At 40.5% G+C, this 15384-nt stretch overlaps 1 protein-coding gene across 3 annotated transcripts; it reads left to right on the top strand.

Moving 5' to 3' along the window:
* Positions 1–1059: 1059 nt before the first annotated feature.
* On the top strand, positions 1060–15360 carry LOC118121255 (centrosomal protein of 95 kDa). 3 transcript variants are annotated; one of them, XM_035177026.2, is made up of 21 exons: positions 1060–1276; positions 1958–2086; positions 2900–3007; positions 3233–3343; positions 4408–4525; positions 5913–6031; positions 6159–6382; positions 7407–7470; positions 7962–8029; positions 8192–8373; positions 8511–8637; positions 8746–8863; positions 9099–9292; positions 9810–9905; positions 10550–10697; positions 12360–12532; positions 12643–12717; positions 12906–13058; positions 13428–13574; positions 14028–14099; positions 14402–15360. In XM_035177026.2, exons 1-21 carry the CDS (start codon positions 1219–1221, stop codon positions 14576–14578), a joined length of 2661 nt encoding a protein of 886 aa, XP_035032917.1. In that variant the 5' UTR covers positions 1060–1218; the 3' UTR covers positions 14579–15360. The 3 variants fall into 3 exon arrangements, with proteins under 3 accessions (XP_035032917.1, XP_035032910.1, XP_035032902.1); XM_035177019.2 differs by having other exon boundaries at positions 7401–7470; positions 8514–8637; XM_035177011.2 differs by having other exon boundaries at positions 7401–7470.
* Positions 15361–15384: the final 24 nt, after the last annotated feature.

The raw sequence follows: 15384 nt of genomic DNA, 5'->3' as shown, positions 1-15384 counted from the left end.
TGAAGAGGCTTAATTCTTCCACTACCTAAATTGTGATGTTTAATCATAGAATCAGAGCAGAAGAAACTGTAAACATGTCTGGCACCCACTCAGCCACAGATCAGTTTTAATAAATAGAAATAGAACTAGAAATCTCTAAATCTAAATAAAAACAGTTTACAGCAACAGGAGGGAAGTTGGTACACCCTCATACACCCCCTAGCGTGTTTCTGAATGAGTGTATAGACCCCGAATATATACTTTAAGTCAAACCCTTACAATACTACAGTATATACCATTACTTTATAATACCCCTTTTCATTTTAAGTTATATCAAATACAGGAATAGGACAATAATAAATAATAAATAAATAATTTATACTGTTCCTGAGCTTTGTGAAACTTTGTTACTGTTTTTTTTTAGCACAATAGCTCTGAGAGAGCTGTTATCTTCTTCATTTTTAAAGTAAAATAGGAGGAGCTGTAGAGGATCCTCAGGGGTCTGGGGTCCTGGTACAGTAAATAAATCCAGTGTTGGACATCACAACACTCATGCCTCCACATCAGCCAACAGCAGAATTCAATTGAATACTCAGGTTTTAACCAGAAGAGGGCATATTTACCATAGAAAGTAGAGAATTTGTCAACACTTGATGGATAGATGGATGGATGGATGATGGAGGGAGAGGAGGGAGAGAGAGAGAGAGAGAGAGAGAGAGAGAGAGAGAGAGAGAGAGAGAGCTACTTTATTGATCCTGAAGGAAATTTAGGAAAGTAACGTACCTGTATACATATGTTTTCGTCTGAATAAGTGGTTTGGGGACTGAATAAGTGGTTTGGGGACTGAGCATTTAAATTTAAACATTTGAATCAAAAACCCCTATGATATAATCGGATAACATGTAACAGTTCACAGCGTATATATTTACTGTAAAGCAGTTGAAGTGTGTCTGTGTAGTCTTGTGTGTTATCTGAGTTGAATGCAACAGCACATGCTGTATTTAGCTTGTATTATTGCCTGCGCTTCAGCACGGTCACCAGCAGATGGCGGTACGCCCACATCGCAGAACACTTCCGGAAACAAAGAACGAGCGTAACGCCCAATCAAACAAGACTTGAGTTTGAACTGAGCCGATGGTCCCTTCTCTCTTTTAGCGAAAACCACAACAACATCCCAGCCAACCTCCTCCTCACGGCTCTGACTTAGTACCGACTCGTCTTTGAGCCGCTCGGTTGTTTATGAGCTGTGTTCCTCCAGTCGACAGCTGTTTCATGGGAACCCAGGAGGGAGAGAGAGGTAAGGCTGCCCGGGCTGAGTGCTCCTTGTCCGGAGAGAGCTAACGACACGTAACGCTAACTTTACCCCCGGCTAACGCTAGTTGCCCGGTCTACGCTACGTTTCCTGATGCCACTGAGCCGGGCAGCATGTAAACGAGTTCTTACCTTACAGATAATGTTGTTTTCGCGACTACAGCTCCACATCTACCGCTTTTCTGATCATGTGTCCGTTAGTAAACACACCGCATTAGCATCGCTAGCTAGCTACTTTTGAGTTCACCCAACCGGTAAAGTTACAGTAAACGAAGGCAGGGATGAGTTCAGGGTGATCGGTGACTTTAAGTGAGAGTGTGCGTGTAGTTCACAGCCACTGGTTTTATCCATCGCAGACAGGATGTGTTTCATTGTTCGCTGGTGCTGCGGTTTGTTGATGTGCGTGGTATTACTCCCCGCTCTCAAACTGAAGTTTGCCGCGGATGGGCAAACATGACTGAATTAGAGTTTACACCTCTAGAGGAGGTGCTGAAGCTGGTTTGTGAATAGAGAACCAGTGACTGAACAAAAATAAATCAGAAGATGTAGGGTTTTTTATTTCATTCATGTATTTGATCACTTAATATACATTTTATATTTCTAACTGAGATCATCTATTTAAAAACGTAAGTGATGGGCATTCATCTTATTTTCTTCCCTTTCACAGATTGGGTTGATGTGGCAAATGATCTGTTCAGCAAATGTCACTTAAACCTGAGGCTGAGGAAACTGACGGAGTGTGATGCAAATGTTTTCCTCGCTCTGTATGAGAACATCTTGGGGGAGAAAGTTCCAGGTAAGAGCAAGTTGCAAACACTCCAGACTACACAATAATAGATTGATCAATCAGTCGATCAATAGAAAAATAGTAGACAACTTAGGGCTGGGCGATATGGCCAAAATTATATCAAGGTAAACATTTAACATTAGGCTATATAGATAATTGTCACAATATGTCATGTTATTATTTCTTTTAAGTTTAAAGACCTAACACTTTATAAAACCTGAGGTCTATTAATTATGTGTTATACCTCAGCACCTTGCTTACATATATATATATATATATGTGTATGTGTGTTTGTTTTTCTGCAATTAGTAAACATTATATGGTGATAGTTATTGATATTACTTTATTGCCCAGCCCTAATGTAACTACTTAAATGAGCAATTACATAGTTAGTTTTTTCCCCAGACTCTTAAATGTGACATATTGTTGCATAACTTTGTGATGATAAAGTGTTACTTGTACAAAACAAGCAGTTTCATGACATCCCCTGACAATATAATAAATAATCTTCAGAGTAACTAATCATTACAATAACCGAGTTATAACCCTATTATCTACAGTCTGTTCTTAAACTTGTGAGCTTAGACCTGTTAGGAAAGGCATTTAAAAGGCTACAGTACAAACATTGAAGATTAACAAGCTGTAAGCTATGTGCTTAGTATGTAAGGAATTCCTCCTAAGACTATTGAACACACTATCATGAGACAGGAAAGAGCTCAAGGAAGTTTATGTGAATGCATGTTTCTCAGCACTGTTGAACATGTTTCTGTGGTCTCATGCGTACATGCTTCATTTTTTAATTTGATTTACATGTGCGTTTAGATTACATTGCAGGACCATGCACTCAAGAGGATGACGTCCATAACGTTCAGTCTATGATTGATTCCCTGTCTCTGGATTACCTTCAGATCAGCCTCTCGCACATCGCAGGTACACCTTTCATTTGTAACCTCAACAATGAGTCTAAATGTCTGTATATAAAAGTATACATATGTGTAAGCTTCACTATGATTTGCTACTAAATACCTGCACAACTTTCACTATCAACTTGAAACTTTATTTTGAGATGAGTGGCAGATTTCTCTGTCCTCTTTGCTTCAACAATAAAACTGATGAGCACTGAGTATAATGCTGATAATGGCTGTTTGGTCTCAGGAGAAAATGTTGTCAGAGGAGACAAAGAGTCGATCGAGAACCTCCTGGAAATCTTTGATGGCCTCCTGGAATATCTCAACGAGGAGATAAGCGTGGGGTCACAGAATGGTGGTAGGCAGAATCCTTTTTCACTTTCCTCTTGTCAACTCAATAGATGATATGCATCTTTTAACTAAGGTATCTTTCCAATTATTACACATTAAATGTATGTGTTTTGTGCAAAAAGTAGAACACTTTTATATTTTGGCACATATTTAAAAAACTTCATAATCCTTTTGAGTTTTTAGAAAATTATTTTTCAGAATGGTTTTTTGCTTTTAGAAACTCAAAAAGCTGATTCTGTGTTAATCTTAATTAACTAACAATACAAATTTACTACAAAATAGTTTGTTATTTTAAAGAAAAAGATGTTCAAACACCAGAAGTGATAAAACAGTTTCAATCATCCGAATCATCTGAACAAAACTTTCCGCACACCGTTGATGCAGTTATCATCATTAAAAGTGGCCAGAGGTATATTCCAGCCTTTGTCCTCAGTTTGCCTGAAACTGCCACTTCTCCCTCTTCTTGAGTGAGACAGAAGTCCCTGTTGAGGTGAGATTGCCTGTCTGTCCTCCAGCATGAACTGGACATAATGTGTCTTAATCCCAGTAAAAGGCCAGCTGGTGCAGGACTTTCTAGGGAACAGTCAGCCCTCTTCATTAAGAGGAACTGAGTGTGTCTTTGTGTGATAGCCTGTCCCTCAGATCAGTGCCAAGCAGCAATTAGCAGTTGATGACTGTCGGTATTTACAAATGATGTGTTTGTAAAAGGCTGGATGTGGTAAACTGAAATTGGAGTTCAAGAGAAGCAGTGGTCTGTTTCTTGTAATGAATGTGAAATGTTTAAAAGTGGTGACATTTTTACAATGTGATTTCACCTTTCAGTCAAACTATAAAAGAGTTCACTTCTGCATTTAGTGGTTATTTTTAGTAAATAGTATTTGTCTTAATTCACTTTTTTGTTGAAAGACTTTAACATGAACTCAGGCCTCAGTCAGACCTTTTGGGGTGAGTTTGAGGTTTACATTTTATTCTTTTTAATTCAAGTGTATGGCTGTTATTTTGTCACTCATTGTTTTCTTTTTGTCATTGGTTTGGATTTTCTTTTATTGTCTTTCTCTCCTTTATTTTCAGAGGAACTGGGTAACGGTCTTAATGAGGATGTCCCCAGTGAAAAGGACTCAACAAACTGCAATGGCACAGATCTCAAGGAGACTAAAAGAGACGAAGCATCATTGTCTTCCACTGGAGAGTAAGAGCTTCTTCTAGATGCACTGCATGTCCTTCCCAAATACTACAAAACACATGAAACACTTATGAAAGTCCTGTGTTCACGGGATAAATTAAATTGGGTTTAATTATTATCAAAACATGAGTTTCGCTCTTGTATTACACACTAGCAACACTAATATTTTCTTGGTTTCTTTGTGATAAAGTGGTTGTCACAGCTCATGCCAAGTATGCAGTTCTACTGTATATCCAGAACACACCAGTGCTCCTGCTGCTTTAAATGTGAAATCAACATTTTCCTCTGCACTAGAGAATCTCATATCTCATTATCTTCAGAAAGTATAGGCACTGAAGAACTTTCCCATTTTTTTGCTCAGACAGCTTCATTGCTGTGTCCAACAATGTCTATGAATATCTTGCTGGTGAAAATTCTGAAAAGGTGCTCCGTAACACCCCGACTTAAATGATATCTTAAACAAAGTAAAAGAATACCAGCTGTTCTTTTTGCGTTGAGCTTCACCAGACACAAAAACCCTCCTGACAGTCATGTTTCCCCCACATAACTCTGACCGTGTCACTCGGCGTCCGTGCTCTGTAGATCCGGGCTGTACCTCCTGTTGACACAGCCAGCTAAGCTCTGTAACTTCTAAGCAGCAGTGTAAATATTAAAATGCTCATAGGTAGCTGTCAAAGAGGGATATCCTCACAGCTCATTGTGGTTACATTTTTCTTGATTGGTTTGAGTGCAGGTTGTGGCAGTGCCGTTCCCTTTATTCCTACTCTTAAAAGAGAAGGAAATATGAAACTATCTTTGTATATTTCTATATTTTAGATTGAATATGTAAATAACATTTGTGTTACAGTGGTAGTGTGAATAACAGCCTGTGTCTGAGCAGGACTATGCAGCTCCTAGCGAGTCAATGCTCCTGCTGTTAGGATTTCAACAATATGCCGTCTATGTGCAAGAAAAAACGCATAACAGCAACACTGTTGAGATCTGGTCTTACACAAGGCTTTGATCTGGAAAAGTCAAGCAACAAGCAAGACAAATGGTTTTAATGTGTCTGATGCTATTCAGTTCAGTACAACTTAATGTATCCCTGAAAGGTCCATTGCAGCAAATGGCCAGTGTCTGCTTCTTGCTCTCTTACTTACTCTTCTTATTGATACAACAGGAAAGAAAACCAAAAACTCCAAAATCTTTGAAAATTCCATAATCTCACTCGAATGGCACTCATTAGAGCCACGGCCAACAGTCTCCGATATTCAATGAAGCTGCACCAAAGTGCACACACTCATAGATATCAGTTCTCTAAATAAGCCGGATTTTATTCATCAAGAGCCATGAATTATTCCCTGAGAAACACATGTCCACCTGTGGTACATCATATTTTTCCTGTATCATCCAGGTCTGCTGCCCAGTCCAGCAAACATTCCCTCCATTCCTGGAATGGTGAGGAGATGGGATCAGCCAGTGAGCTCATTGGTCTGGGAGTCTCTGCCCGCACATTTACAGGACAACAAGAAGGTTAGACCCACAAACACTAACCATGCATACCTCCGCCAATGGCAGTATTTTTATACATTACTATTAGTATTTACGAAATCTAATATTTATTTCAATAAATCTTCTGATTGGTTTATGCTTCTGCAAGGAATGGCTGTCCCTCCCCAAACCTCCGACCCAATCACCACCTCTGGGCCTCTGGATGCTCCACTGACTGAACCACGGCACTTAGCCATTGCTCTGCAGCCACCCAACCAGAGCAACACCCCCCACAGACCTGACACAGACCCACACACACACATCCAGCCCCCCAAAGCGGCTGGGCCAGGCCTCGGACTAACAGAAGAAGAAGCTGCCCTCGTCACTACAGAGGTAGGCTCATAAAACACAGTGATGATATTTAATAGTTGTTCAGTAAACTTGCTTGTTATTTTCATGCAGTTTGAAAGGACATGCAAACCTACCAGTGTTTTAGTAGCAATGCGATACAGTATGTTACTGCAGGGCCAACAATGCAAGGCTGTGTCTGTCTTACACAAACACACACACACGTGACACATGCTGACTCATTCAAAATGGCCAAGACAAGGAAGTACTTCAATGATAGAGATTCAGTTCTTTTGAATATGTGCTGACCCATTAGAAACAAACACATTTCTATGCTGTATATGGGCTTGTTTATACTTTATACTTATTAATACTGATGAATACTTATTAATACATCCGTACTAGCATTCAACCATGACCAAATACATTCTCACTCTGTTTGACTATATCTCAAACAAATATTCTTTAATGTGCCCAAAGCAAACCCTGATCTGAACCAAAACATTAAACAAACTTTAAGTAACTTTGGCTGCTAGAGGTCTCTCAATCAAAACAATAACAAAAGACAAAGTTTGATGTCATCAAGTAAATTGTCGTTTGAACGAAAACTGTTCTTTTCTAGCACAAACACACTTGACTGTAAGAATCACTTTTAAAGGAAATGACTGAAACCAGGAAAAAACATGTGACACCTCTGCGTACTTACTTACTCTCAGGCCATGACATGCACCAGAGCGAGGTGTTGTGTGGCTGCTTGCACACAGACGACTTAACTACAGCCTGCTTCTGTAGCTGAGAGTATAATAAACAACAATAGAGACCAAACTCAAACTGACAGAAGATTCTTCCTCTTCTTTCTTTGAAGCAACCTGCATGTTCCTGAACCCATCACCAAAAGTGTTTTCTGATCCCTGGTGATCTACTAATGGATAACTACATTTTAGAAAATAGACTTTTGTGAGCTGCAGATAATGTTCAGTTTTACTTAATTGTTCGTAGCCTCTGCTCAGCTTCGCAATAACCATTCTCCCTCTATTTCTCTCACCCGCTCACTATCCTTTTCATCCAGAAACCGAGAGCTGAGATCGTTGTTAACAATGGACTACAGTCTCCTCCTCTTTGTCAGTCTCCCGGTGAGTCAAATGCATGTACCTACAGCGTTAGGGGGAAAAGCACTCCCCCTCACACCTTTCTAATGTTGAATTGGGGGTGGGTATGAGTCCAAGCTTTACTGTAATGTTCTAAAACAGATGATCCAACATTTACATGCACTTCATGTAGGAACTTGCTGCCGGTGGGGAAGTGGTATAGGAGGCAAAGCATTGTTCTTGTCTCATTAGCTTTTGTTTTTCATTTATTATTCAACTATTTGCCGCACCTCTCATGTCAACAATCATGTACAGCGCTGTGAGTCTTTCCCAGGAGATACGATTTGAAAACCTGCTCACATGCATGTATTTAAACAATATTTCATCTCCCCCCCTCTCGTTCACCCGTGTGTCTGTCCTGAACAAGTACAAGCACTTGATTTCCAGCATGGTCGGGAAGCAGAACTTAAGAACGAGTTCTGAGAGATCATAAACCGACCCTTATTTGTTGATGTCATGTTGTGCTCCATTTCCAGCTGTGAGTGAGAAGTCTTTGTCAAGTCAACAAAGAACCAGGACAGAAGTGGAGGGGGAGACACTGGAGGTAAGAGCGCAAGAAGCTTTCACACCATGTGGACACTGCTGGATGTTCAGTGTGCGTGTGGATAGGCTTTAATACATGCCCTTCCTTTCCCTCTTTAAATGTTATATTTTCTGTTACTTCATGTTTGGCAAATTAATTAATTTGTAAAATTTCAACTCTCAGCCAACTAACGGAGGCCCCAGGAGGGTTTTATTCCGCACCCAGCCAGATGTGCTCTTCCTCACCCTGCAGAATGAGATGGCACCCACCACCCCTTCACCACCAGACACTGAAGATGAGGATATGAGCTATGCACGAAGATTACAAGGCAGAAGAATAGATCACAGAGAAGAGACAGACCTCAGGTAAAAGATGTTGTTCGGAATAAGGAATGGAATATCAGAGAAATTATTATTTGATGGATTTGAGGACAGTGCTGCATTGGTCGCTTTCGGATTTTCTAACCATCTCTGCTGTGTGCTGCCTCTATCATCTTCCCCAGCAGTAACCAGTCAGAGGAGGGTTGCGAGGAACCTCTGTCTTATCGCAGACAGAGGAACAGGAAAGCAGAAAAGGAACTGCATCACATATCAGAAAAACTGTCTCATCGACTGGAAGAACTCGATGAGGTGTGTTGTTGTAACTGATTGCATCATGTCATGGACTTAAGAACCATCAGAAGATCCACTGTGTTAATTCAATGCTTGCAACTGCATGTTGTGGTTTAATTCTTGTAGATGCTTAAACGTGTTCTGGAAGAAAGTGGAGAGTCCAGTGAGGTCAGAGAGGAGGACAAGCAGTCCCATCACAGCGACAGCATCATGGAGTGTCGGAAGACTCCCAGACAACACATGGGTATAAACACATAATGGATTAAATGTAGTGTTGTTCTAAATTGTTTTTAAAGAGTAAAACTGTAACCTTCAAGTTTAGTGTGTTACCTGTAATCTACAAGAGCCTGCCACAAGTTTTAATATCATTTTATATCTATTAATTTCACAAGTGCATGGAAATGAGCTTACATGTTAGTTGATTTGGTAAAACATAAAAAAATAATTGAATGTTTGAATTGAATTGTAAAACTTATTAGTTTCAGGTACGGCCGACGTTGAATCCACGCAATGCACACGGTCCTTGTCGCCCTCCCCACCTCGGGTCCGTCGCTCCCTGCAGGGACAGTTAGAAGATGCGATGGTAGAGGCCCTGAGCCTGGATGACGGGAGACAGACAAACCTCTCAGCTCCGGATCATTCAAGACAAAGAGAGCACAGAAAACATAGCAAGGTAAAAACAGCACCAGCCATGTGTTTCTTTAATGGCTTCCTTTTAAATTGACCTTTTATATAATCTACAGATTTAAATGTCAAAGCTCCTATCATCGAGCTAACCGCATATTACCTTAATAGTATTCAGGAATGGATTCTACTTTTACAACTGGCTATAATTTGCAGACTGTTCAATAGAATGAAATTCTACACTGAAGACTGACAAGAGGTTAGCAGTAGTCTCAGGACAATCCACACTGGGTTGTGTGGTTATGATCCAGTCTGAAACGCCTGAATGTTTTTATTATTTTTCAAAATCTGCTGTTTACACCTTTTTACTGTCTTATTTCAGAGGGAATTAATAGTATTTCATTTTTCTATTCAAAAAAAGTTACATCGCTAAGTTCTCCTGCTCATTTTCAACAGTAATGCTTGTTCCTACATCATCATCTAATGCTACCAAATAAGATCGTATAAAATAATGTTCTGCTCTATCCTCAAATGCTTGGAAAATGAAATGAGTCTCTTTCTTTCAGTATCTGGAGAATAAGGCCTATGAGGAAGAGTTAAAAAGGTATGAAGACAAAGAACGGGCAGATCTGGACAAGGCGCGCCTCAAAGCTCAGGAAGCCGTAAGTCATTTGTGTGACATCTAATCGTATGGGTGCAATAAGGAATTCTCATCCCCTCCTACTGTTTAGGTCACTGAAGCACAGCTTTGTTATAATATCTGCCTGGTACCTGTATAGTAAGTGGCTCTAACAAAATAAATGTGAATAACACATTGTCCAAACAGAATGGATTTACAGAAAACTGCAGTTCACCATAAAACAAAAATAGACATTCAAACTAAAACAATATATAGATTTAGAAAAACATTTCCTCAATACTCAACTTACCCTGTAAAAATATAGATATTACCTCATTGTTTGATGTGTTTGACTGAAAACTGAAGGTGAACAATTCATCTAACCTTTTAGCACCATTTAAACCCAAATTAAAACTGCTGCTCGGACATTAAAAAGTAACAATCCAAAGATATTAACCAAGAGACAAAGACTTCAGCTTGGAAAAAGGCCAGCGAAATGGAAAATATCTAAATATGTGGCTGAATTATGGGGTAATAACTTACAGTTTGTAAGTAATTATTGGGACCAGTTTGAGTTTTACACCATCTAAATGAGCCAGTCCTCACTTTGTGACACACTTCCAGAGGGCTGATTGTTTTAATTAGATGGGGAATACATTATGTCAATGAGTGTTTGGGTGTTTGTAGGAGCGCGAGTACCGAGAGGCTCTACTCAGAGATGTTGACCAAGCCCCCAGGCTGTCTCCAGCGAGAATGAAGACCCAGCACAAGTCACCACGAAACACACAAACAACAGGACGGAGAAGGCAGGAAGCCCCCAGGAAAACTCCATCATGTAAGTCATGACTTGTTTATTTACCATGAGACCCTTTAGCACAGGTCTGTTCTCCTATATATTAATATTGTCTTGTGTTCATTCATTCATGGACTCTCCGGCATATAGGTCGGTATATAGCACTGCAGAATTATGGCTAAAATTAAAACCACTAGTATACTATACTTTTGCTGTATTCAAATGTCCTAAGCACAATTGCCCACATCTTCTGAGCTAACTGCACCTCTTTGTGTTGTGTATCAGCAAATTTATTGTTATCACTTTGGGCTCAAGGTAAAGATCTACAGCAATTTTAAATAATTGTTTGTCATCATCAAAAATCTCTGACTGCATAATGTTGATCGACCTTCACATCTGAAACTATGTCCAGATGCATGTCGGTCATTCCTATCTTAGACAGAGTTGAGACAATTCCTCGTGTCTCCAATGGGCCATTGGTTTAACTCGTGTTTGATGACTCAGACTGAGCCTTCACGTTTACAGACGCCCTGCCTTTCACCTGAAGTGACTTGATGACTCACTTCTCCTTGGTGGCAGGGCACGTCACAGGTAGACTTACTTTAATGTCCGTGAATTAAAATAAGTATGATGAGTGAAAAGTATCTTTTAAGTTGAAGGTTAGATTATTTAACCATTCACACAAAGAATCAGGTAATTTAACAAAACAAAAAAACACATGACATACTTTAGATTACTACATCAACAGCCAGACAAACTGTCTTCACCTGAAAGAGGAACTACAGAAACTAAAAAATAGTTTAGTTCCGTGAAGAGCATTTAAAAAAACTCTTCAAGGAAATATCAAAGATTGGGACTTTGATCAATCCCTACTGATCATTAGAAGAAGTTCACAATAAATAAACAATGGGAGATATATATCATTTTGACATCTTTGGTGGTACGGACTTAAAAAATGCTTCTTGTGCGGATGATTAAAAACACGAAAACCTTTTGCTAAAACCATCTTATCTCTGAATCAATGGTTTGTTTCCTGTATACAGCTTCTGCTCTGTGAGGCCACTTGTGAATACTCTTCTGTCTGACATTAAATAAGCTGGTGAAAGGCTGATAATGAAACCCCTTGTGCACATTTAACTATCATTTCTGAGAAACTGTGCAACAACAAGCACTCTTAAGCAGCTGTGTGCATGTAAACACCTTGGTCTATGTGTTTGGTTTCCTGATTTTAAGTTCCATCCTGGACATTGCAGCAGCCATATTCCTCACACATGACCACAACACTCAGCTGTGGCTACTTATTCCATCTATAGAGCCACTGATGTATCACACGTACCTGTAAACCACAATGACAGTGGAGATCGGACTCACCAGGTCTTCTGAACTGTGTGTGTCTGTCCTTCACAGCGCCTTTGTCCTGTAGCTGTAAAACACAACACTAATCAGACACTGCAACGACTAACTACAAGCATAGTGTTTTACTAGAATGTCTCTTATAAATCTCTTGGGACATTTATTGTCACACAAATCATTTCCATCATCTGCCAGGGAGAGACCTATTAGAGAGAGTATAGTTCTTCTCAGCACACTGGAGCTGGAACTTCTCACAAAACTCTTCTTGCTGTAACAAGCAAGAAAAGAACAATAATCCGATACTAGTGTGTAGTTATTATAATGTTAATATTCTGTGTTGTCTCTCTCCAGTGAAAGTAAAGGAGAATGAACTCCTCCCTGTGCTCGTGGAGGAGTTGCCCCACCTTCACGTTTCTCCTCACGCTCTGGGCAGGATGTGGGAGCAGCAGATGCAGCAGGTGGACAGACTCCACGCCATGTCGTCCTCCCATAGCCACCAGCGTCGCAGCAAACACTCCAGCCAGGTGGGAAGGCGGACGTTAGCAGTCGCAACAACACTGACAGCAGCCGATCTCTCCCCTGTAAAATATGAGTTGAATTTGAATATGTATGTAAATGGCCGCCTCTCTTCCAGGTGGAGGAAGCACAGAGGAAACACGACCTGCTGGTGCAGATCGTCCGCAAAGAACAGGACCACAACAGGCGTCTGGTGAGCGTCAACGCATCAATGCACAAACACCTTCATACTCAGTAATGTTATCAACGACGGTTACAATAATTTTATTATTATTTTAATTTTATACTTTCTTAAAAGAGCAAAACACTTTTGTCTTGTTCAGTATTTGTCCCACCAATCCGCTCAGTTCAGTAATTCAGGCGGAAATGTTTGTCTTGCAGACGGATTTCAAAGAACGTATCCAGCAGCAGAAGTCGACACAAAACCGACTGAGAGAACAGAGACAGCAGATCGCCCGCGCCAAGAAGTACCACAGCGACTACCACGTCCAACACCGCGCTCGTCTGATGAGGGCACGCACCAAGGACGAGAGGGTGGGGAGCCAAGGAGATTCATATCTTTGTTACACACCTCTAGGATTAAGGCCACAACTGACTGTTACGTTTTATTATAGAAGAATCTTTTCATTAATTTTCAATTAACATTCATTTTAGCTTTTTCCCCATGTAAAATGTAATTTATTACAAATACACATTGTTTCTAGTGCTCGTCTGTGTTCCGATCAAGAACAGCATGATTTAAATCTCCTCTAGAGTAACACTGGTCTACAGGAACCTTTTATTCCTATGAAAAAAGTACCTGCTACTTTTGGATGAAACTAAAGCTTATGTTAAAAATGGAATCACAGGCCGTGTGTCTTTTGGATGACATGATGACCAACGTGTGGTTGTTTGTGTGTTTAGATGTTTCAGAAGCTGTTTGACGAGGGTTTAGAGATACAGAAAGTCCGGTTGAGGGAACAGAGATCCTACGCCAGGGAGCAGCGACTAGAACATCAGAGACGACACCAGGACCACATCAAGTCTATGGAGAACTACTACAAGGACCAAGTAGGGGACACACACACGTTTGTACAGCTATCTTAGTGAGGACACTCATTGGCATTATGCATTCCCTAGCCCCTTACCCTCCAAACTAAATCCCTAACCCTTAACCTAACCTAATTCTAACCCTAACCCTAAAACCAAGTCTTAACCCCCAAACAGTCCATTAAAGGGGGTCACAAAGTGAGGTCCTCACTTTCCCAAAATGTCCTCACTCTGTAGGTTATAAACTCAAACTAGTCCTCACAAAGATAGCTGGACAAGAACTTCACACACCATGTGCTCAACAACATGTGTAGCCTGGTGTCCAACTGTATCGACTCAAAAGACTGAAGACACTCCAAAAAAGAAAAATGGCCTATATTGGAGGTTGTCAGTGAAAACATCTATGGTTCCATCACAGGCAGCTTCTCTGCTCTTAAATTACAGGTGAGATAAAATGTGCTTTCTCTCTTTCAGTTTTCACTACTTGCTGAAAAACTTGCACAAGAGCGACAGGAGATCCAGGTTCGGAAAAAAGCTCAGGAAAAGGTAAAATATCACCTACTTCTGTGAGTGATGCATTTCTGGTCTGAAATATTCTGAGCCAAATAACCCCAGGTTTAAATATTTTCAATTAAGAAGAAAGATTTGACCATTAAAAAAAAAAAAAAGTATCAATTATAATTTGGTGGTCAGTGTTGATATTGTCGCCACAAACAAATCATTGTGATTGGTTCTCTCAGGACAGCTGTTAACACCAGGTCTAAAGGGCGTCTAACTTTCCCCCTGTAAAGTTTGAAAGGGCACCAATTAACAGAAACACTGAATCCATTCATCCCACGTGATTGCAGGCCCTGCTGAAGATGAAGCGAGAGCTGCGTTCCAGGATGGAGCGTGAGATTGGTGAACTGCAGAAAATAATCATCCAGAACGACGAGGACGACTACTTCCAGGACCTGGATGTCCAGCGGCTGCGTAATCGCGTCCACATGGCTTCGTTCCAGTACAACAAGAGTTATCTGCACTGATCGGGGAAGCAGAACCGCTGAGAGATCCCATCAATTGAAGCTGGATTTATATCGTATGAACACGTTGCAAGCGTCACATCTAAGGGTACGACATATTGACTGAACAGAACCCTCTCCTCAGGCTTCTTCCTTTGTAGACTTGCACAAGAGGAGGGATTATCCTGATTATTGATACACAAACCGAACACTCAAACTAAATGTAGCTACTCGCGAACTCTTCCTCTCACCTCAGCTGCTATACCTGAACTTGAAGACACCTTGGACAAAGTCCTTCCTCTTCCATGGTTTTAATACTTGGTAACTAAGAATGTTTTAAAGTGGTTCCCTCACTGTGCAGTGTGTGTGTGTGTGTGTGCGTGCGCTGTTACTGTAGCAGGAAATTAGTAAACACGTTCTTCCTCTTGCCAAATAGAGAACACCGATGCAAAGTTAGTATGAATGTCACCGACAAGATTTTTAACTTCCTCTTGTTTTACCTTTCATGTGCGATGTCTTCCTTTAATATTTTAACCATGCTCGCAGATTATTTATTTTTTACTTAATGTTTGTGTGATTTTTTTAATAGAACCTGGTGTTGTGCTTTCTGATCACCAGGGGGCGATGATAATCAGTGTTTGATGAGCTCTGTTGTGATTTGTTTTTAACTCGCAGGCAGACGTGGTAGATTTCATGACACCAACAGTTGTGATGTTAACACACTGTCCTCTCATGACTGTGCGTAGATGTAATGAGCACAAGTCCTGTCATCCCTCATTAAACGTGTGGGCTCCCTCATCCTCTCACGCTGCCTTGTGTCACAGTTCAAG

The sequence above is a fragment of the Hippoglossus stenolepis genome, chromosome 2, assembly GCF_022539355.2.
Source record: "Hippoglossus stenolepis isolate QCI-W04-F060 chromosome 2, HSTE1.2, whole genome shotgun sequence".
Lineage (NCBI taxonomy): Eukaryota > Metazoa > Chordata > Actinopteri > Pleuronectiformes > Pleuronectidae > Hippoglossus > Hippoglossus stenolepis.
The sequence above is the reverse complement of the archived record's forward strand: the minus strand, read 5'-3'. Positions and strand labels throughout refer to the sequence as shown.